This window comes from Oryctolagus cuniculus, chromosome 18, assembly GCF_964237555.1.
Source record: "Oryctolagus cuniculus chromosome 18, mOryCun1.1, whole genome shotgun sequence".
In the NCBI taxonomy this organism is placed as follows: domain Eukaryota; kingdom Metazoa; phylum Chordata; class Mammalia; order Lagomorpha; family Leporidae; genus Oryctolagus; species Oryctolagus cuniculus.
The window spans coordinates 19,066,666-19,087,504 of NC_091449.1; the positions used below are offsets into that span (position 1 = coordinate 19,066,666).

The 20,839-nt window shown below is 56.3% G+C and overlaps 1 protein-coding gene across 6 annotated transcripts; it reads left to right on the forward strand.

The window, feature by feature from the left end:
• Positions 1–2,357: 2,357 nt before the first annotated feature.
• On the forward strand, positions 2,358–20,839 carry CD22 (CD22 molecule). Of its 6 annotated transcripts, none has more exons than XM_070063207.1 (17): positions 2,358–2,737; positions 4,378–4,762; positions 6,733–6,878; positions 7,031–7,155; positions 7,371–7,426; positions 8,638–9,015; positions 9,832–10,125; positions 11,686–11,949; positions 12,129–12,392; positions 13,569–13,826; positions 14,022–14,282; positions 14,364–14,627; positions 16,602–16,698; positions 16,835–16,910; positions 17,065–17,183; positions 18,461–18,545; positions 19,149–20,839. In XM_070063207.1, exons 5-17 carry the CDS (start codon positions 7,393–7,395, stop codon positions 19,278–19,280), a joined length of 2,526 nt encoding a protein of 841 aa, XP_069919308.1. In that variant the 5' UTR covers positions 2,358–2,737; positions 4,378–4,762; positions 6,733–6,878; positions 7,031–7,155; positions 7,371–7,392; the 3' UTR covers positions 19,281–20,839. The 6 variants fall into 6 exon arrangements, with proteins under 6 accessions (XP_069919308.1, XP_069919306.1, XP_069919307.1 ...); XM_070063205.1 differs by lacking the exon at positions 6,733–6,878 and having other exon boundaries at positions 4,378–4,540; positions 4,721–4,762; XM_070063206.1 differs by lacking the exon at positions 6,733–6,878 and having other exon boundaries at positions 4,721–4,762.

Sequence of the window (20,839 nt, forward strand, 5' to 3'; positions counted from 1 at the left end):
CAAATAAATAAAATAAATCTAAAAAACTAAAAAAAGTTTACAGCAATTAAAAGAATGAAAGCTAGAATTTTTTTTTTTTTTTTGACAGGCAGAGTGGACAGTGAGAGAGAGACAGAAAGGTCTTCCTTTTACCGTTGGTTCACCCTCCAATGGCCGCCGCGGCCGGCGCACCGCACTGACCTGAAGCCGGGAGCCAGGTGCTTTTCCTGGTCTCCCATGGGGTGCAGGGCCCAAGCACTTGGGCCATCCTCCATTGCACTCCCTGGCCACAGCAGAGAGCTGGCCTGGAAGAGGGGCAACCGGGACAGAATCTGGCGCCCCGACCGGGACTAGAACCCGGTGTGCCGGCGCCGCTAGGTGGAGGATTAGCCTAGTGAGCCGCGGCACCGGCCTGAAAGCTAGAATTATTAAACCAGTTGTAACTTTTCTTCTAAATAATGAACCACTTTCAATTAGCAATCAGCTAAATGAATCATGTAGAAGATAAGTTTTTTTTTCTTTTTTGCATCTTTATTTATATTTATTTATTTGAAAGAGTGAGTGAGAGAGAGAGTGAGAGAGAGAGATCTTCCATCACTGGTTCACTCCCCAAAAGCCGCCATGGGTGGGACTGGTCCAGGCTGGAATCAGGAGCCTGGAACTCCACCTGGGTCTCCCGTGTGGGTGCAGGGGCCCAAGCACTCAGGTCGTCTTCCATGCTTTCCTAGTGCATCAGCAGGGAGCTGCGTTGCAAGCAGAGCAGCCAGGACTTGCACTGGCGCCCATTTGGGATGCCCACTGCACCACCTGCCTGCTCCAAAGTCCTCATACATCTTGCAGCCAGTGGGCATTCTGGCTGATTTTTTCTACTCATGTCTACTTCTCCTTGCAGAACGGTTCATCAGGTAGTGTTGATTTTTGTGTATATTCTCCCTTTTTCTGTTAATGAATAATCTAAATCAATTTCGTTAACCAGAGCTTTCTAGCAGTATTTTTGGCAGTGTCTTGTTGCCTTTTACCCAATGATGGCAGCAAGGATTCTAATCATATTCCTGCTCATGTGACCCCCCAACACTAGGAGTGAGAAAGCTACTTATGGAGCCGGCACTGTGGGAAAGCGGGTAAAGCCACCACCTGCAGTTCTGGCATCCCATGTGGGCGCTGGTTCGAGACCCGGCTGCTCCACTTCCATTGCAGCTCTCTGCTATGGCCTGGGAAAGCAGTAGAAGATAGCCCAAGTCCTTGGGCCCCTGCACCCACGTGGGAGACCCGGAAGAAGCTCCTGGCTCCTGGCTCTGGATCAGCTCAGCTCTGGCCATTGAGGTCATCTGGGGAGCAAACCAGCAGATGGAAGACCTCTCTCTCTCTCTCTCTCTCTGTCTCTGTCTCTGCCTCTCTCTAACTCTGCCTTTCAAATAAATAAATAAATCTTAAAAAAAATAGAAAGCTACTTGTGCTTTGGCCTTGCTCTTATTGGTAATTTATCAGCATGCTCCTTTTGTTTCTCCACTTGATGGACTCTGAATTTTTGTGTAAAAATAAAATGAAAGGCATTGTTCTGTTTGCCAGCTGTGGAGAATTCTGTTGGCCCATGTTTCTGAGGTGGGTCCGTTTTTCAGTCTGTGTTCTCTGGACTGTTCAGAACAGGTCATTTCTGTTGTTCTAGCTCAGTCTCACTAATTTTCCCCTTCTATATTCTCCATTCTGTTGTTGAGATCATCCATTAGGGCCTTTATTTTGGTTATTGTGTTTTTAGCTCTAAAATTTCCATTTGATTCTTCTCTATATTTTCTATTCATTTACTGAGGTTTTTTTTGTCTTTAAAGATTTATTTATTTATTTATTTGAGAGGTAGAGTTATAGGGAGAGAGAGAGAGAGAGAGGGCTTCCAACTGCTGGTTCACTCTCCAAATGGCTGCAAAGGCCAGAGCTGGGCAGATCCAAAGCCAGGAGCCAGGAGCTTCTTCCAGGTCTCCCATGTGGGTGCAGGGGCCCAAGGACTTGGACCATCTTCTACAGCTTTCCCAGGCCATCAGCAGGCAGCTGGATTGGAAGTGGAGAAGCTGGGACTTGAATGGGCACCTTTGTGGGATGCCAGTGCCACAGGTGGAGGCTTAGCCTACTATACCACAGCACTGTCCCATGAGGGTTTCTATTTTTGTCATTTGTTTCAAGTGTGTTTATAATTTCTCATTGAAGCATTTTTATAACAGCTGCTTTAAAATCTTTATCAAATAATTCTGACATGTGTATCATCATGGTGTTTGTTCTTTTTTTTTTTTTTTCCAATTCAACTTGAGACTTCCTGGCTCTTGGTAAGGACATTTTGAGTATTACCAGAATCTGGTCCTTACTTAAGCCTTGTGTTTTCATAGACCTCCTGTGTGGAGCATGAACAAGATTGACCAAGGTGACTCCATTTTGAGACTCCATTTTGAACTCTGGCTAAGCCAAGAGACATCAGTGAAAGACTTGTCCATCAGTCACACAGAGCCAGGACCGTGTTCCAAGAAACAGCTTGAAGGTGAGAGACACCAAACACAAGAGAGAGAGAGAGAAACGAATCTGACATTGCAGAAAGACAGCACCACGTGCAGTTGCCTTGTTAGGAGAGAACGTCTCCCAGATACGTGCGTCGGGCGCCCAGGACACCTCCCTTCAAGCGGCTCCGGTGACACGGGGGAGGGCGACGCCTCTTTCCTCCCAGATGGAGGCATGAGGCGGGGGCTCTCCCCTCAGCCTCCCTTCACACCTGAGGGTAGGTGCGGGCTCCTTGTCACCGCCAGGCGGACGTGGCAATCCCAGCGGGCCACCAGCTATGCACTATGACTACCTGGCCCGGGGCGGGGAGGGGCCCTCATTCCTAGTCCTCCTGTGATTCCGCGGCACTGGGGGCGGAGCTGCTTCGTGCTGAGCCGTGGCCGAAGTCCTGTTCCTCCTCCGGGCCTCCTCTGACACCGAGGCCGTGAGGAAGAGGAGGAGGAGGGCCTCGTTCCTGCATCGGGTGCTGGTGCGTGCCAGGCTCCCCGTGTGGTGGGGAGGAAGGGTCCAGCTGCAACTCTGCCCTCGCTGGAGCCACTTCCGCCGAGTCTGGGGAGGGGTCTCGGGTTCCTTGATGCACTCCCCTGGGTGAGAACCCAGGCTCCGCGCCTCAGCCTTTGCTGACAGGGGCGGCGGCGATGAGGCCCCCAATTTTTCCGTGGTGTTTGGCTGGGGCGGGGCAGTTGCTGACTGCGCGTTCTGACTTTCCCGGGTGCCTTTTTCTTTCTGGAAAAGCAGAGAGTGCCTGGAACTTTTTTCCTACAGTTGTCAGCTTCCCCTATATCCAGTCTAGGATGTAGGAAGCAAAGAACACTCACCACCATCCCATTCCTTGGGTCCCAGGAGCCCCGACCAGTCTGTCTTCCCTCCACCTTCAGAGTCTTCGTGTGTTTCTTTTTTTTATTACTATATACCGCAGTTTGAATTATGCTTAGAAGAAATGGAGGACCTGCAGCTGGCCCTCTGCACTCTGTTCTGCAGGTTCTCAGCCCCATCTGACCTTGGATGGAAATGGTAGCCAGGTCTGCAGGGGCCGCGTCCGTCCTGAACCTGTGCATCTTTTTTTCTTCTCTTTATTCCCTAAGCGATAGCTATTCGGCCGGCGCTCAGCGTGTACCACTGCGCTCAGCAGGATAAGCAGTCTGGAGACGCTTTAAAGCGTGCAGGAGGATATGCATGGGTTGTAGGCAAATACTATGACATTTTAAAGAAGGGGATTAGCGTCTGCGAATACTGGTTTCGGCGAGGGGTGCCGAGCTCGAATCCTCCACGGATCCTGCCGGCCGCAGGTGCACCCCCTCCATCTTCCCAGACGCCACCGCGCGGTGAAGTAGTTCCTCGCTGCGCTTCTGTCCCTACGGTCACGCCTCTGAGCGCAGTGTGACATCCGAGGGGAGACTTCTCAGAAGTTTTCTCGTCATCTGTGGGATTTGCATGGCTGTGACCCGAGACCTGCACTGAGCAGGCCTGATGTGTGCTGAGGTTTCAGTCCCAAGATCGCGCCGCCAACAGCATTCGCACACCCCGTGTCCTTCCCCCGCGGTAACTCTGCTCTCCCTTCAGCCCTCGGGGGACGTCAGGGGCCCGGGCCCCACCAATCACGCCTCTGACAGGAGGGAGTGGGGAAGACAGGAACACGTGACGTCACTCAACTGCAGACCCACGGGCGCTTCAAAAAGTTCATGGAGAATGGAGTTAAAAATAACTTTATTTTGGTGTGAAGCAATTTTGAAATCTAAGCACACATGGAGTCTTCAATAACACCATGAAAAGGGCATTTTATGAAAAAACTATGCTTGGGGTTTTTTTTACACCAAAAGAAACTTACCTTTTTATTTTGTGGTCCCCCCCCCCCAGAAATACTTGGAGGGACCCTCATATTTGCAAGCCGACCTGTGTTGTTTGTGGCGGATTGGCGGCTCTGATCAGCTTGCTGGAGTCACTCACGTTTCCTGAGACATGAGTGCAGGGGAGAAGCCAGCTCTGAAAATACTCCAATGGGGAAAACGCACCCACAGGAGTGAGAATGGCCTCTAGGTCTGGGAGAGTTCCTTCAGTCTGGCTTGAGGTCCACAGCGCCCCCCCTCCCCATCACGAAGCCTGCCAGCCACTGTCACAGCCGCATAGAGGAAGGGGGTGTGGCCGCAGAGGGTGAAATCCAGCCCTGGAAACCTCGCTGTACTTCTCCTTTCACTCTCAGATGCTGCTCGGCTCCCCAAAGAGGGAAGACACAAGGAAACAGGTAAAAACCATTATTTTCTCTTTTTTTTTACCCCCCCCCCCACACACACACTCAACACACCAAGTGTGGAGCAGCTGCGCTGTGCCAGGCACAGCTCCCAGAGCTGGAGACACACAGCGGGGACCCCCTGTTCTCTTCCTCGCCTGTGTTACAACAAAGGTCGGAGGCAGAGCCCCCCCCCCAGGCTTGGCGAGTCTGCTGAGGCGAGGGTAGATCAGCGGACACCGAGGAGGGGAGAGGAGCCGGGAAGGTCAGCTCCAGGATCCCGGGAAGGTCAGCTCCAGGATCCCGTGGAGCCTGGGTAGGTGTGTGCCAAGCAGGCTCTGGGGCTGGCCAGCATGCCCTGGTGCCAGCCGACCGCTGTCCCCCCACCTGCACACCTCACCCTGCTTCCTCAGCCTTCCAGTTCTCGGACCTGGCACCCCACTCCGGGGCTCCCTCTGTCCCTCGGGGTGGGTGCGGAGCCCCTCTCCCACTCTTACTGGGGTTCTCAGGCCAGGGGCGCTAACGAGGGGTGGCTGGTGGGCGCTGGCAGGGGACAATGGCCCAGGGAATGGGATCTAGCCCTTGCCACAGCCCTGCTGGGAGCCCCAGGGGATCTCAAAGTGTGTCCCTGAGACCTGTGAGCCTGTAGCTTTGTCAGGAGCTTTGTAGAAGGGGTAAAATGGATCCCGTAGTCAAAACCCCTGTGTGCGGAGGTGTAAGACAAGGCAGAGAGACAGAGAGTGGGCTCCTATCCACTGGTTCACCCCCCGGACGCCTGTACTGGCAGGGCTTGGGACAGGCTGAAGCCGGGAGCCAGCAACTCCTTCCGGGTCTCCCGTGTGGATGGCAGGAGCTCAGGTTGCTCCATCCATCAGCGCTGCCCCCCCCCCCCCCAGGGCGAGTGTTTGCAGGAAGCTGGAGTCAGGAGCCGGAAGTGGGTATCAACCCCAGCGCACAATGCGGGCTGTGGTATTTAGCCAGCATGTTAATCACGGGACCAAGCGCCTGCCCCTTTCTTAACTTTTGAACCCAGCTTTTGGTAAGAGCATGTGACCTCGAAGACATTTTTGTACATAATGCTGCTAACACCTGCCAAGCCAAGTGCAGCTCATCCCTGGAGACTGCCCCAGCATCAGTCTCTCTGCCTCTAATCTATGCCGACCCCGGGCCAGCCCCTTGGTCTGGGGGCAGATCCCCACCTCCCCCACACTGGGTGTTGGACACCTAGCAGCCTACAGTGCGAGCCTGGCGGCCTAGGGTGGGAACGGCCAGAGAGAGGGGTGCCCATGCATGGGAAATGTTGGCAGGCGGCTGGTGCAGGGCTGGGGCTCTGCTGACACGGGAGACACACTCTGCTGGCACGTCCTGCTGGCTCCCCGGGGACCGGCACAGAGGGCCCAACCATGTAAATGGGACTTAAATTTAACTCTATGTAAATGTGACTGTGAAAAGGCTAACATGGTGGCAGGCAAGCCCAGCATGAGAGAGAGAGAGAGAGAGAGAGAGAGAGAGAGGGGCAAGGGTCATAAATGGGTGACCCTTGGGCCGCCTGCAGATGGCAGAGATTTTACGTAACAGCATAATAGACTTGAAAAGAGATTTATTTTATTTATTTGAAAGTAAGAGTGACAAAGAGAGGACACACACACACACACACACACACGGGGCCCGGGAGGGGAGGGAGAGAGAGATCTTCTATCTGCTGATTCACTCCCCAGATGGCCACAGTGCTGAGGCTGGGTCAAGCCGAAGCCAGGAGTCTGAAGCTGCATCCTGGTCTCCTGCGTGCAGAGCAGGGCCCCACGCACCTGGGCTGGGCAGGTGCCCGGGCAGGCAGCTGGGGCTTGCTCCAACTGGTGCTGCAATGCGGGACACCAGGGTTGCAGACGGCAGCTCACCCTGTTGCAGCACAGCTCCCAGCAGGGATTCAACCCCGGGAACTCCGGCTGTTGAACCCTCACTGTTTTCCACTGGGTCTGCTTTAGCAGGAAGCCGGAGTCAGGAGCTGGAGCTGAGTACTGGACCCAGGCACTCTGATGCGGACATGGACGTCTTCTCTGCAGGGCCCAGTGCTTGCCCCTCTAAATTTCCTTTCATTCCCTTTTTTCCAATGAACTTGTAAAGTCCACAGGTGTGTTTCCCACAAGCCCCTGGCCCACTTTCTCCTAAGGCTTCCCCGCTCCCTCTCCACGCTCTCCTGGACATACCACGTTCTTGGTTTTAGAATGCGTTTTCGCCTGGTTCCTCCAGCTGGGGCCTGACGGCGTCTCTCCCTTGTGTAAGATCTTTCATCAGTAGCCCCAGAGAGAGAGCTGCACGATACCCAGTGACTGGCATGCAGGTGCCCAGCCGTCTGGTGCCGCTCAAGGTGTGAGAGCTGGCCGAGAAGTGTAGAAAACCCACAGAAGGTGAATGGATGGATGGCGGGGGCGGGGGGGGGGGGAGGAGAGGAGGGAGTTCCGAGAGGAAAGGCAGGCCCAGACGGAGGCTCCGTGAGCGTCCAGTGTCCCACATGCCTGTAAGACAGCCGGATGTCATCCTCCGGGGCTCGGGGAAGAGGCGCCGGGGTCCAGGGGCTGAGAGCAAGCAGCCTGCCTGCTCAGACAAACTCTTCCCTGCCCAGGGTGCCCTCGGCCGGCAGTGCCATGCAGCCCCGCAGCCCCTGGCTCGTGCTCCTGGGTAAGGCTGGCCCCTGGGCTCTGGGGCGTCGGCGGGGGGGGGGGGGCTGCAGCAGGAGGAAATGCGGGGCAGGGCGGGGCGGGTGTGGGTGGACATGCTCAGATGTACACCAGGGCACTGCAGAAAGTTAGTGGAAAATGCAATTGAAAGATAAGTTTGTTTGGTGACAAAAGATAGTTGAAATCCATGCCTAGCAGGGGATATTCAAAAAGTTCATGGAAAATGTGCATTATGACAAAACTAGGCATGGGTTTTCAATTTCCAAAAGATTTAGTTTTTTCTTTTTTTTAAAAGGCTTTATTTATTTATTTGAAAGTCAGAGTTTCAGAGAGAGAGAGATCATCTGCTGGTTCACTCCCCAGTTGGCTGCAATGGCCGGAGCTGGTGAGACCAAAGCCAGGAGCCAGGAGCTTCTTCTGGGTCTCTCACACAGGTGCAGGGGCCAAAGCACTTGGGCCATCCTCCACTGCTTTTCCCAGGGAGCTGAATCAGAAGTGGAGCAGCCGGGACACGAACCGGTGGCCGTATGTGATGCTAGTATTGCAGGCAGTGGCTTTTCCTGCTATGCCACAACACTGGCCCCAATTTATTTATTTAAAAAGAGAGTCACACACACACACACACACACAGAGAAGAGAGAGAGAGAGAGAGAGAGAGAGAGAGAGAGAGAGAGAGAGAGAGATGGAGAGAGAGAAAAAAATCTTTAATTTGCTGGTTCACTTTGCAAATGGCTGCATTGGCCAGGGCTAGGCCAGGACAAAACCAGGAGCCAGGAACTCCATTCACGTCCTTCACATGGACCATCGTCCTCTGCTTTTCCAGGCGCCTTAGCAAAGACCTAGCAGTGCAGCCAGGTGCTCCGGATAGAAGCTGCCGGTGCCACAGGCCCAGCCTGCTGTGCCACAACGCTAGTCCCTTCCTCCTCCTCCTCCTCCTCCTCCTCCTCCTCCTCCTCCTCCTCCTCTTCTTCTTCTTCTTCTTCTTCTTCTTCCTTTTTTTTTCTTTTGCACCAAAGTAAACTTACCTTTTTGTTCCATTTTTCCACGGACCTTTTGAAGTCCCCTTGTACACATGTTTCTCCCTGGGGCCTTGCTGTGTGTGTCTGTCCTTGTCTCTCCCTCTGACTTCAGAAGGGGCTCCTCATTCCTTGGAGAGCTGTCAGCCCCCGAGTCCCCCTGGATAACACTTTCTAATCACTGTGCTAATTACAGTGTGTGTGGCTTCCTGCAACCCCACTGACTGGCGGTTTGAGCACCCAAAAACCCTCTACGCCTGGGAAGGAGCCTGTGTCTGGATCCCCTGCTCCTACACCATCCCAAAATTCAACTCGGAGCTGGGGAACTTCACCCTCTACCACAACCCCGAGTATGACAACGTCACCAAGAGCTACAGGGGGACGGTCCTGTATAACCACACGCAGACGGAGGAGCTGCAGGTTCGCCAGGGAAGGGTACATTTCCTGGGAGACAAACGGAGAAACTGCACCGTGAGCATCCGACCGGTGTCTGTGACAGACAGCGGGCAGCTGGGGTTCAGGATGACGTCCGGCACCGACAAGTGGATGGAGAAGATGAGCCTCAATGTGTCTGGTGAGGCCTGGGGGAGGGGCGAGGGGGGAGGCGGAGATGCCTCGGGCCTGGGCAGGGGCACAGGCCACGCTGCCTGCGGAGGGGACATGCGTCCTGCCTGTCCCTTAGCTCCTGCCCGCCCTCGGATCCAGGGTGCAGGTGGCCAGACCTTACGATCTTTCAGGAGAACGTGGAAATATGGATTCTTAAAAAAATACTTATTTATTTATTTATTTTAAAAGCAGAGAGAGAGAGAGAGAGAAAGAGAGAGAGAGCAATCTTCTGTCCACTGGTTTACTCCCCAAATGACTGCCACGGCTGGGACTGGTCCAGGCTGAGGCCAGGATCCTAGAGCTCCCTCTGAATCTCCCATGTGGGTGGCAGGGGCCCAAGCAAGGACTTGACACTCAGATACGGATTTTTTTTTTGTGGGTGATTCTAAGCAGCCCCAGGTTTGGGGGTGAGACACGTTGCTTCTGACCCAACATGGTCCAGCTTAGAGGCCCTGAGCCTGGCCGCACACAGGCCCACCCCACTCCAGGAAGGCTGTGCCAGGAGGTATCCCATGTTGAAGCCATTAAGCAAAGCTAACAAAAACACGATGAGCTAAGCTGATGGAGCGCACATAAGGGTGGCGGGGGGAAGGATCTTCCCAGAAACGACTTAGAGAGCAAACACTGGGAGGTGAGAATGAGACAAGCGGAGCATCTCCAGAGAGAGAGCTCTGGGATTCAGGGCAGGGAGAGCAGGCCCAGGGAGAGGGGGGTGGACTGGCCAGGGAGGCCCCAGGGAGCGCTCAGCGGCCCCCGCCTCCAGCAGGTGCCTGCTCTTTTGCAGAAAAGCCCCTTTCACCTCACATCCAGCCCCCTCCAGAACTCCGCGAGTCCCACCAAGTCACTCTGACCTGCTCGCTGAATTTCTCCTGCCCCGAGGACCCGATGGAACTGCGGTGGTCCCTGGAGGGCACTGTGACCTCCTCCACCATCCTCTCCACCGCGTCGGTCCTCACCCAGAGCTGGCTCACATTTGAGCCGCAGTGGACTCACCACGGGCAGAACCTCTCCTGCCAGCTCTGGAACTCCACGGCGAGACAGGCGCTCTCTGAGAAGACGGTGCAGCTGGACGTGAAGCGTGAGTGACCCCCGGGCTCCCTGGGGAAGGACCCAGCTGGGCTGGCCCGGGCAGAGCTGCGGTCCCCTTTCCAGTAGCCTCCTTGTCGGGTTGGGTGTTTCAGCGACCAGTTTGACTTGGGCCTCTGCATTGCCCTAACTGAGGAAGACAATCGATTCATTCTTAAGCCAAGGCACATTTTCGGGGACTTCATGGAGAATTTTCACACCATTATTTTGTGCCTCATTCATTCATTCACTCATTCATTCAATAAATATCTACTGCTAACCTACAGGTACGGCCGGGCCTTATCATGAAAGCTGCCAGTTAGGGAGAGAGAAGGGAGACGCACAGCAATGAACAAAGTTCCTGACTGCATGGAGCTGGCACTGCAGTGGGGGAGAGATGAGAAATGGGGGCTGGGGCTGTGGCAGAATGGCTTGGGCCACTGCCAACATCCCATACAGGCCCCAGTTCAAGTCCCAGCTGCTCCACTTCCCATCCAGCTTCCTGCTAATACTCCTGGGGATGCAGCAGAGGATGGCCCAGGTCCTTGGGCCCCTGCACCCACACGGGAGACCCGGAAGAAGCTCCTGGCTCCTGGCTTTGCAGCCATTTGGAGAGTGAACCAGTGGATGGAAGATCTCTCTCTATCTCTCCATTTCTCTCTCTCCCTGTAACTCTGCTTTCCAAATAAAAAAAAAAAATCCTTAAAAAAGAAAGCAACAAGAAATAAATTTTATAAAATTATTTTTATTTATTTGGGAGAGAGAGCATTCCCTACTGCTAGTTCACTCCCCAAATGCCCACAACAACGATGGCTGGGTCAAAGCCGGGAGCCAGTAACTCAATGGAATTTTCCCATATGGGTGACAGGGGCCCAAGAACTTGAACCACTGTCTGCTACCTCCCAAGGTGGACATCAGCCACAGCCAGGACTCGACCCTCAGTACTCCACGATGGGATGTGGCTCTCCCGAAGGGTGTCTCACTCACTGTGCCCAATGCCTGCCCCAAGAAGCAATTAGCAAAGAGTCAGGGCAGGGAGTGACGCATGTATTAGAAACGAGAAAGCAGAGTTAGGGTGGGGGTGAGGGGTGGAGACCTCCCTGAGGAAGGTGAACACTTGACCTTAGCGGGGAAGGAAGCAAGGCAGGTGATGCATCCTAGGGAGAAGGCAGAGCAAGTACAGAGGCCTTGAGGGGGGGACATGGGGTGCCCAAGACAGAGCCAGGGGGCCAGAGAGGCTGGCCATTGCTTCTGGGGGCCAGGTCAGAGAGGGAGAGGAACCCGAGACCACTGGGCAGTGGGCCAGGTTTTTAGATTTTATTCCCAGTGTGGAGTCCCTGGGATGTGTCCCAGCAGGGAGCGGCGAGCCCTGTTCGGCGCATCAGGAAGCCTGCTGGCTGCCCCAGCGGAGACTGTAGGGGGAAGGGGGAAGCAGGGAGGCGAGTGAGGAGGCTGTGACAGTCGCCAGAGCCAACAGCCCAGCCCTCTCCTGTGCAAAAGGGCGACCGTGCACCTGCAGGCCCCCTGCCCCGGGAGAATGACCCCTTCCCCACTGCCCCTCTGCCCCCTGCAGACGTCCCGAAGTTGGAGATCATCGAGGTCAGTCCCAGTGGAGCCTCTGTCCTGGAGGGGGCATCTGTGAGCATGGTGTGCCAGGTCACCAGCAGCAACCCAGAACACCAGGGTATATCCTGGCTCAAGGATGGGGTTCCGCTGAGTGTGGCTCCCAGGCTGGCTCTGCCCAAGGTGACCAAGGAGATGAGTGGCAAGTACTGCTGCCAGGCCTCCAATGAGCTGGGCCGAGGAAGGTCGGAAGAAGTGATCCTCACTGTGTTGTGTGAGCCTCTTTGGAGCTGGGGCGAGGGCAGGCAGGAGGTTGGTGTGGGTGGCGGAGGGGCCGGGGGATTGGGGGCAGGGTGGGGGAGAAGGCCCAGGCTCTTGAGAGGTGGGCGGTGCTTGCAGGGGTCAGAGGGCTCTCCTCACCCCCCCCCCCACCACCCCTGCCCCTTCTTCCAGATGCACCGGAACCTTCCAGGGTTCAGATCCACCCTTTGCCAGCTAGGGAGGGAAGACAAGTAGAGTTGAGTTGTATCTCACGGGCCAATCCTCCTCCCACCAATTACACCTGGTTTCACAATGAGAGAGAGCTGCTGGGAAGCACAGAAGAGAAACTGCAGATCCCAAGCGCCCTCCTCTCGCACGCTGGGAAGTATTCCTGCGTGGCAGAGAACAGCCTGGGGCCGGGGCAGGCTGGCCCGGGTGCTGAGCTGGACGTCCAGTGTGAGTAGCCGCAGGGCCTCCGGCTTTAGGGAGAGAAGGGGAAGTAGGGGGACAGGAGAAGGCAGCTGGGGTGCAGGGATTCGAGGAGGGGCCAGCAGCAGCCGGGGTATGGAAAAGTAGGATTCAAAGATAAATTTCTTTGGAAATCCATGCACAGTTTTATTCCATTTTTTTTTTCACAAGTTTTGCAAGTACTTGCACACTCCCAGAACTTAACAACAAGGCCTGGCTCACGGCGGGTGCTCAGTAGATGTTTGTTGAATGAATGAACTGCAAGAGGCAGGAGCTCTGTCAAGGCTGAGCCCAGAAGGGGTTCTGGAACCTTCCAGAAGAGCTGGGGCAAAGGTCCCATCAGTCTGCAGCGTCAGGGCCTCTTTTGCACAGTGCATTTTTTTTTTAAGATTTATTTTATTTATCCGAAAGACAGAGAGAGAGGGCTTCCATCTGCTGGTTCGCTCCCCAAATGGCTGCAACAGCCAGGTCTGGGCCAGGCCAAAGCCAGGAGCCTAGAACTCCATCTGGGTCTCCCATGTGGGTGCCGGAGCCCAAGCACTTGGGCCGTCTTCTGCTGCTTTCCCAGGCGCATTAGCAGGGAGCTGGATCAGAAGTGGAGCGGCCAGGACTCAAACTGGTGCCCATGTGGGATGCCGGCGCTGCAGGCCAAGGTTTTAACCCAGTGTGCCACAGCGCCGACCCCATCACAGTGAATCTTGTCACTGAGTTGACCACAGGACAAAGAGACTCGGCAGGCTCGGTCGTTGGCGGCTGAGCCGTCACGTGGGCAGCATCCGGGTGTCTAAGCAGCCGGGTGCGTGCTGCCAGCGGCGGTGTTGACTGTTGGCTTCATGCCTCACTCCTCGCAACGATTCCACAAGCTCAGGACCCCCTGTGACAGAGGAGTGAGCTGAGGTCATGCAGCTCTCCGCGGCAGGGTCGTGGCACTGGGCTCCCACCTGCTGTATGGTCCTGCCTCAAACTATGGCCTGGAAAAGAGCCCAGGGCAGAGTTCTGATCCTCACAATAGCTAAAGGGACACACGAGACTTCCTGGGCTCCATTCAGGGCCTGTATGACTGCGGGGGGCCAGACGGGGGCTGGAGGACGCGAGGGAAGCAGGCAGGAAAGGGGCTGTGGTCAAGCTGGCCGGTCCTTGCCCACCTCTCTGGTTTGCTCCCAGATCCGCCCAAGGAAGTGACCACAGTGATTCAAAACCCCACACCCATCCGCGAAGGAGACAGCGTGACTCTCTCCTGCATCTACAACTCCAGCAACCCCAGCGTTTTCCGTTACGAGTGGAAGCCCTTGGGTTCCTGGAAGGAGCCATCGCCTGGGGTACTGAACATTCACAATGTGGCCTGGAACGCTGAGCCCGTCGCCTGTGCTGCCTGTAACACCTGGTGCTCCTGGGCTCCTTCGGTCAACCTGGATGTCCAGTGTGAGTGACCGGGCAGGGGTCCCTGGCAGGTGGCCCATGCAGGATATGGGGAGTGAAGGGAGGGACGGCCTGGGCCAGAGTCCATGACGCAGTTGAGAGAGGAGAACCCAGCCTCCGGGCTGTGGGCAGGGGGCTGCAGGGGGCAGCAGGAGGGAGAGGCAGCCGAGGGGTCAGCCTGAGGCCCTCGCCCTGCAGATGCCCCCAGAGGTGTGAAGATCTCGCCGTCGGTGCAGTCCGAGGTTCCCGCTGGCAGCCGCTTCACCCTCCGATGCGACTTCTCCGGAAGCCGCCCTACAGGAGTGCACTTCTCTTGGAGGAAAAACGGGAGCCCTCTGCAGGCAGGGCAAGAGCTGAGCTTCGATTCCATCACCCCCGAAGACGCCGGCAACTACAGCTGCTCGGTCAACAACTCTGTCGGCCGGCGTTCGTCAGAGCCCTGGACGCTGCGAGTGCTGTGTGAGTGGCTGGAGCTGGAGGCCTAGGGCGGGGAGCAGCAGGTGCCCAGCTGCCTGCGTCCTCACCTCGCTTCCTTTCCAGATGCGCCACGCAGGCTGCAGGTGTCCATGGTCCCAGGGGACACGGTGATGGAGGGCAGCAAGGTGGCCTTGACCTGTGAGAGCGACGCCAACCCTCCCGTGTCCCAGTACGCTTGGTTTGACTGGAACAACCAAAACCTGCAGCACTGGGACAAGACGCTGACACTGGAGCCCACCACGGTGGAACACTCAGGCGCCTACCGCTGCCGGGGAAGCAACCGGCTGGGCATGGGCGAGTCACCCCCCAGCACCCTCACCGTCTACTGTAAGACCCCTGCCCTCCCCCAGGCTCCCTGCTGGCCCTGGCTACTGGAACCCCAGGCCATGCCCTGGGAGCACCTGGCCGCTGCTCCCCTGCCTCCTCCCCCGTCCTGTGGTCCAGCCCAGCCTGCCCACACCGCCTCGTCCAGAGCTCTCGGCGGCCACTGCTGTCCCGCGGCACACTTCATGCCTCTCTCTTTCTCTCCTGGCTGCTCCTGCCCCTGGGGTCCCTCGCAGGCGGCCCCCACCTCACAGACACCTCACGCTCCTCCTGGGTCCTCTCTCTCTCTCTCTCTCTCTCTCTCTCTCTCTCTCTCTCCCTTGATCGGCTCCTTGCTTTTATCTTTTGTAGTGGGTGTGTGTGTGTGTGTGTGTGTGTGTGGATTCTTTTTTAAGATTTTATTTATTTATTTATTTGAAAGAGTTACAGTGAGAGGGAGAGACATAGAGAAAGGTCTTTCATCCACTGGTTCACTCCCCAAACGGCCCCAAAGGCCAGAGTTGTGCCAGTCCAAAGGCGGGAGCCTCCTCTAGGTCTCCCGCATGGGTGCAGGGCCCCAAGGACATGGGCCAACTTCTACTGCTTTCCCAGGCCGCAGCACAGAGCTGGATCGGAAGAGAAGCAGCCGGGACTAGAACTGGTGCCCATATGGGATGCAGGCCTGGGCTCTAACCCCCTGCACCACAGCACCGGTCCCTTTAGTAGTTTTTTTTTTTTTTAAACGGATAATACAAGTGCATGGTGAAAGAAAAAACAAAACTAAGAAAAGCAGATTTAGTAAGGGTAGAAAGTGGAAAGACAGATGCCTGTCGCTCTGGATCCCTGAGAGCTCCACTCACTCCTAGGGGATGCCCCTCCCCACACCCTACTGTGCGCAGGGGCAGAGGCACTCTGTGCGCGGGGGTGTGCAGGAGCTGCCCTCATCTCTTCCATCGTTCCTCTTAGCAAGTGCAGTAGGGCTCCTGTTTTGCCTTGAGCTTTGTCCCTTGCAGTAATGACGCCGCTTGGACACTGCTGTATCCGTGCAGGCACAGGAAGTCTAAAGAGTCTGGAGACAAACAGAAAACACATCATTTATTTATTGCACCTCTGCAGAGGAGTGATTGCAGTCATGGCTTTGAATTTAGTGTTTGTTTTTTTTTTTTAAAGGTTTATTTATTTATTTTGAAAGTCTCAGAGTTACAGAGAGAGAGGGAGAGACAGAGAGGGATCTTCCATCCGCTGGTTCACTTCCCCAGATGGTTACAATGGCCAGGGCTGGGCCAGGCCAAAGCTGGGAGCCAGGAGCTTCTTCCGGGTCCCCCACATGGGTGCAGGGGCTCAGGCACTTGGGCCATCTTCTGTTGCTTTCCCCAGGTGCATTAGCAGGGAACTGGATCAGAACTGAAGCAGCTGATACTTGAACCAGCACCCATATGGCATGCCGGTGTCGTAGGCCGCAGCTTAACCACTATGCCACAATGCCAGTGCCAGTGGCTTTAAATTTAGAAGCTCATTCCCCACAAAGCTGGAGTCCAAAGCGGATTGTCTGACTGTGTTGTCCAGCAATGTAACTGATGCATAAAACCAACACATACGGGTCTCCACGTTGGAGACAGCCGGAGACGCACCTCTCATGCCAAGGGCTACACTGGGTCCTCCTGTTTGGAGCTGCACATCTCATCTACCCAGAGCTGAGGTGCTCAGCCTCTCTTTGTGGACATGGCTACAAGGGCAGGTGCACTGCTAATGCCGATGGTGCGGCTACATGCCCCAGAGAGTGGCGCCCACTGATGAGTGTGCAGTCTCCACGTGTGGTGTGTCCCAGGGCTCCTCCATCTTCTACATGGAGCTCCAGTGGGCAGGAGCCGGCTTCCTGCTTTCTCTGCTTCCTTCTCTTGCACACGGAGAAGTCGGCAGGCAGGACGGCTGAGGCTGGCGGCAGAGGGAAGTCAGCCTGGCCCGCTGAATGATTGAGCCTGCCCCTCTCCCCACCAGATAGTCCAGAGACCATCGGCAGGCGCGCGGCCGTGGGAATCGGGTCCTGCCTAGCTCTCCTCGTCCTGGCCATCTGGGTGGTCAAACTCCGACAAAAGTGAGCGCCCCCCCTACCACCCACCTTCTTTGTGGTCCCTTGGCGGATGTTGGTCCAGTTCTCCATCCCGAAGCCCCCAGCCTGCTGAGACCACTGGGTCCTGATCCCCCTCACTGAATGTGTCCTTGTTTCTTAGCTGGAAGAGGATTCGGAGCCAGCAGGGGCTTCAGGAAAATTTCAGCGGTCAGAGCTTCTTTGTCAGGAATCCAAAGGTAGGATGGCAGAGAGAGGCCGCAGGCAGGGCGGGCCTGCAAGTCAGGTGAGGCGGAGTGAAGCGAAGGGGAGTGAGGCGGGGTGCCGTGCCCAGGGGGCGGGACCTGTGCAGCAGGCACGAGGGTCGGAGCCCAGACCCTGTCTCTCTCCCAGGTCAGAAGAGCCCCCCTCTCCAATGGCCCCCACTCCCTGGGGTGCTACAACCCGGTGATGGAGCACAGCATTAGCTACGCCACCTTGCGCTTCCCCGAGATGGACACGCCGAGCACAGGGTACTGAGGGTACCGGGGGTGGGGAGGGGAGGAAAAGGGGGCATCCCACCTTCCCTCTTGGCGGTGGGCCAGATTCTTGTCTCCCACACGAGGACGAGGACGAGGTTGGCGGAGAAACACGATTTATTTGCATGCAAAGCCAAAGTTTGCACTCAAGAATGCGCTGCCTTTAAGAAGGGTCAGGGTCTCCCCTTTATATAATCTAGAGGCATGGGAGGGTGGGGCCTGGGGCTCATTGACTATTCATAGAGGGGGCGGGGTTTCATGTACAGTTTGAGTGCTGCCCACTTCCTTGCCTTTTCTTGGAAATCTTCAAAAGCGTCCTGGCTCAGGTGCTGCTGCAGGACCCTCAGACGGAGAAGCCTGGCACTGAGGCTTCTGCAGGAAGTGGGATCTATTTATGCTGCCTTAGGGCCCAGCGGACTCCTATCCAAAAAATCTGAGCCTAGGCTGGCGCCGCGGCTCACTAGGCTAATCCTCTGCCTGCGGTGCTGGCACTCCAGGTTCTAGTCCCGGTCGGGGCACCGGATTCTGTCCCGGTTGCTCCTCTTCTTGTCCAGCTCTCTGCTGTGGCCCGGCAAGGCAGTGGAGGATGGCCCAAGTGCTTGGGCCCTGCACCCCATGGGAGACCAGAAGGAAGCACCTGGCTCCTGGTTTCGGATTGGCACAGCGCCAGCCATAGCGGCCACTTGGGGGGTGAACCAGTGGAAGGAAGACCTTTCTCCCTGTCTCTCTCTCACTGTCTAACTCTGCCTGTCAAAAAAAAAAAAAAAAAAAATCTGAGCCCCGAGCAAAGCTGGAATCGCCTTACATACAACCTTAGTTCCTTTGACTCCCTTACATGGTTACGTGCATTCTGATTGGGTGCTTTAAGGCTATAGGGTCGCTGTCAGGTAGCTATATGGTTGCTCAAGCCTGCACAGTCGCTGGCTAGGCCACGGTGCCCTGCGTTGTCCTGGGAGGGTCCTCTTAACCTTCCCTTGTGAAAGCCCCTACATCAGCGCAGCCGTGGTCATTTTATTATAAGGAGATTATCATGAGCTAAATGTCCTGGCAGGGATGTGGCCATGTTGGTTATTTTTGGCCAGCGCTGGTTCCTGGCTGCGGTGTCACAGAAGCTGTGGTTCTCTGTTGCATGCAAAGCCGGGGGGCTCGGGCGGTGCAGGGGGGCACCGGGGAGTGGAGGTTGGGGTGCTGCCAGGGATCTGGGGGAAAGAGAAGGAGAGAAAGCTCATGGGAATGGTTCACTCTGGTCATGCACCTGCCGTCCCTCTCAGAGACGCAGGGACAGCAGAGGTGCAGAGGCCGCCCCTAAGCAGCGAGGACACAGTCACGTATTCGGTGGTGCAGAAGCGCCGAGTGGTAAGCTACAGGGGACAGGGCGGGGGCGGTGGAGGGGTGGGTCTGGCTGCAGCCTTGAGGCCTTAGGCAAATGTCAGCGGGGGCCAGGAGTGGGCGTGGGTGTCAAGAGCTGATGTCTCAGGCCATTTCCTGTTACTGTAACCGAATACCCGAATACCCGAGACTGCATCATTCGTAAAGGAGAGAGGCTCACGGGCGTCAGAGGCTGATGGCCACATCTGCTGAGATCCTTCTTGCCGGGCTGGAGCGGGGTTAGGAGGGCTTGGCTTTATGGCCAAGCCCCTCCCCCACCAACCCCATAGCCTGCTCATGCATTCATTCCTGGGGAGCCCCCAAGGCCCAGTCAGCTCCCAAACTTTCCACCTCCAAAGGTGGTTTACACTGAATCTGGGACTCTGCTTCCAGCTCATGGAGTTTGGGAATGTGAACGAAACCTTGGCTGTGGTTTGGGCAGAGGGTTGGTCGGGCCAGGCAGGTAGGTGCCTCGAGCAGCTGGAGTCTACATAAGAAGACTCCCGGGCGGAGTCAGGGAGAGATGGGGAGGTGAACGCTCGCGCGGGAGCTGACGCACAGACCGGGCTCACTGCCATGTGGCTCTCTTAGGCTGACTACGAGAACGTGACTCCGGATTTTCCAGAAGACGAGGGGATCCATTACTCGGAGCTGGTTCAGTTTGGGACTGGGGTGCGACCGCAGGCCCAGGAAGAAGTGGAATACGTGACCCTCAAGCAATGACACTGGACCAGTGGTAGTGGAGGCGCCCGGGGTGGCAGCTGCCGTGGACGTCCCAGAGCTCCGCCCCCCACTGTGGACACTCAGCTGCTAAGTCACATGGCCTCCTCCCAACACACACATGCACACATGCTAGTGCACATACATGCATGCACACATGTTCGTGCACACAGAACACACATTATCATGCACACACGCTGGTGCATGTACATGCATTCATGTGCTCACACACACATTCTCATGCACACACAATGCTCACACATATACACACGCTAGTGCTTAGACACACATGCTGGTACACAGACATGCGTACACACGTGCACACACACACACACAGTCACTGCAGGGAGCATTGTGCCTGGCCAGAGCTGGTTTTCCTTCCCAGCACAGCTAACCCAGGCCCTCACCTGCTCCTTTCCCACTCTCCTTCCCACCCAGAAGCTCACCTGGGTTGTCCAACTGCACTGCCACCTGCCACCGTCCGTCACCTCCCCTCGTCTCTCCCCAGACGGCTGTGTCCCTGCTGGGCTCAGCTTGTCACTGGGTTTCCTGTCCCCCTCCCCTGCTCCCGGCTCTGACGTCCCCACTCACTAGTATCACGCCCAACTTTTGCCTCTGGGCTTTGGGCCTGGGAGAGGACTGAATGAGTGCAAAGAGGCCCCGCGCGAGCTGGCTTCTCTCGACGCCTGTCTGCGAGCAGGCTGGGCGCTCCGGGCAGAGGAGAGGACCCGCAGCCGCCGCCGCCGTGTGCAGGGCTCTGGCGTCTGAGCGGCCACACTGGTGTGAGCGCGCCTGGGACGGACAGACAGCTGTTCAATAAAACCAGCGCAGACCCCACTTCCAAGAAGCTGGGAGCTCTTTCTAGTCTGCGGTGTCAGAGCGCGGAGCAGGGGCGGGGAAGGCACTGCAGGGCTCAGGGAGAAGGAAAGGGAGTCGGCAGGATGCAGGGGCCGGCGCTGTGGTGCTGCCGTTTAACCTGCCACTTGCGGTGCCTGCATTCCACACCGAGTCCCGGCTTCCCTCCAATGAGCACCCTGGAAGGGAGCAGATGATGGCTCAAGGACACAGTCCCTATCACCCACAGGGGAGACCCAGATAGAATTTCTGGCTTCTGGCTCCAGCCTGGCCCAGCCCTGGGTGTGTGGGCATTTATTGAACCTGCAGACGGGAGATCTGTTGTTTTTTTTTTTTTTCTCTCTCTCTCTCTCTGCCTTTCAAATAAATAAAATAAACATTTTTAAAAAGTCAGCAGACCGGGAGCCGCGCTGTGTCATAGCAAGTAAAGCTGCCGCCTGCAGTGCCGGCATCCCATATGGGCACCGGTTCGAGTCCCGGTTGCTCCACTTCTGATCCAGCTCTCTGCTATGGCCTGGGAAAGCAGTGGAGGATGGCCCAAGTCCCTGGACCCTGCACCCACCTGGGAGACCCAGAAGAAGCTCCTGGCTCCTGGCTTCGGATCGGCACAGCTGCAGCCATCTGGGGAGTGAACCAGCGGATAGAAGACCTCTCCTTCTCTCTCTCTGCCTCTGCCTCTCTCTAGCTCTGCCTTTCAAATAAATAAA

What these genes read in the sequence shown, in the direction of transcription:
- CD22 (XM_070063207.1), top strand. Translation starts at nt 7,393, where the DNA reads ATGCAGCCCCGCAGCCCCTGGCTCGTGCTCCTGG. An exon ending in CCCCTGGCTCGTGCTCCTGG is followed by an intron (nt 7,427 to 8,637) that starts GTAAGGCTGGCC and finishes TGCTAATTACAG; the next exon opens with TGTGTGTGGCTTCCTGCAAC. An exon ending in GGTGCAGCTGGACGTGAAGC is followed by an intron (nt 10,126 to 11,685) that starts GTGAGTGACCCC and finishes TGCCCCCTGCAG; the next exon opens with ACGTCCCGAAGTTGGAGATC.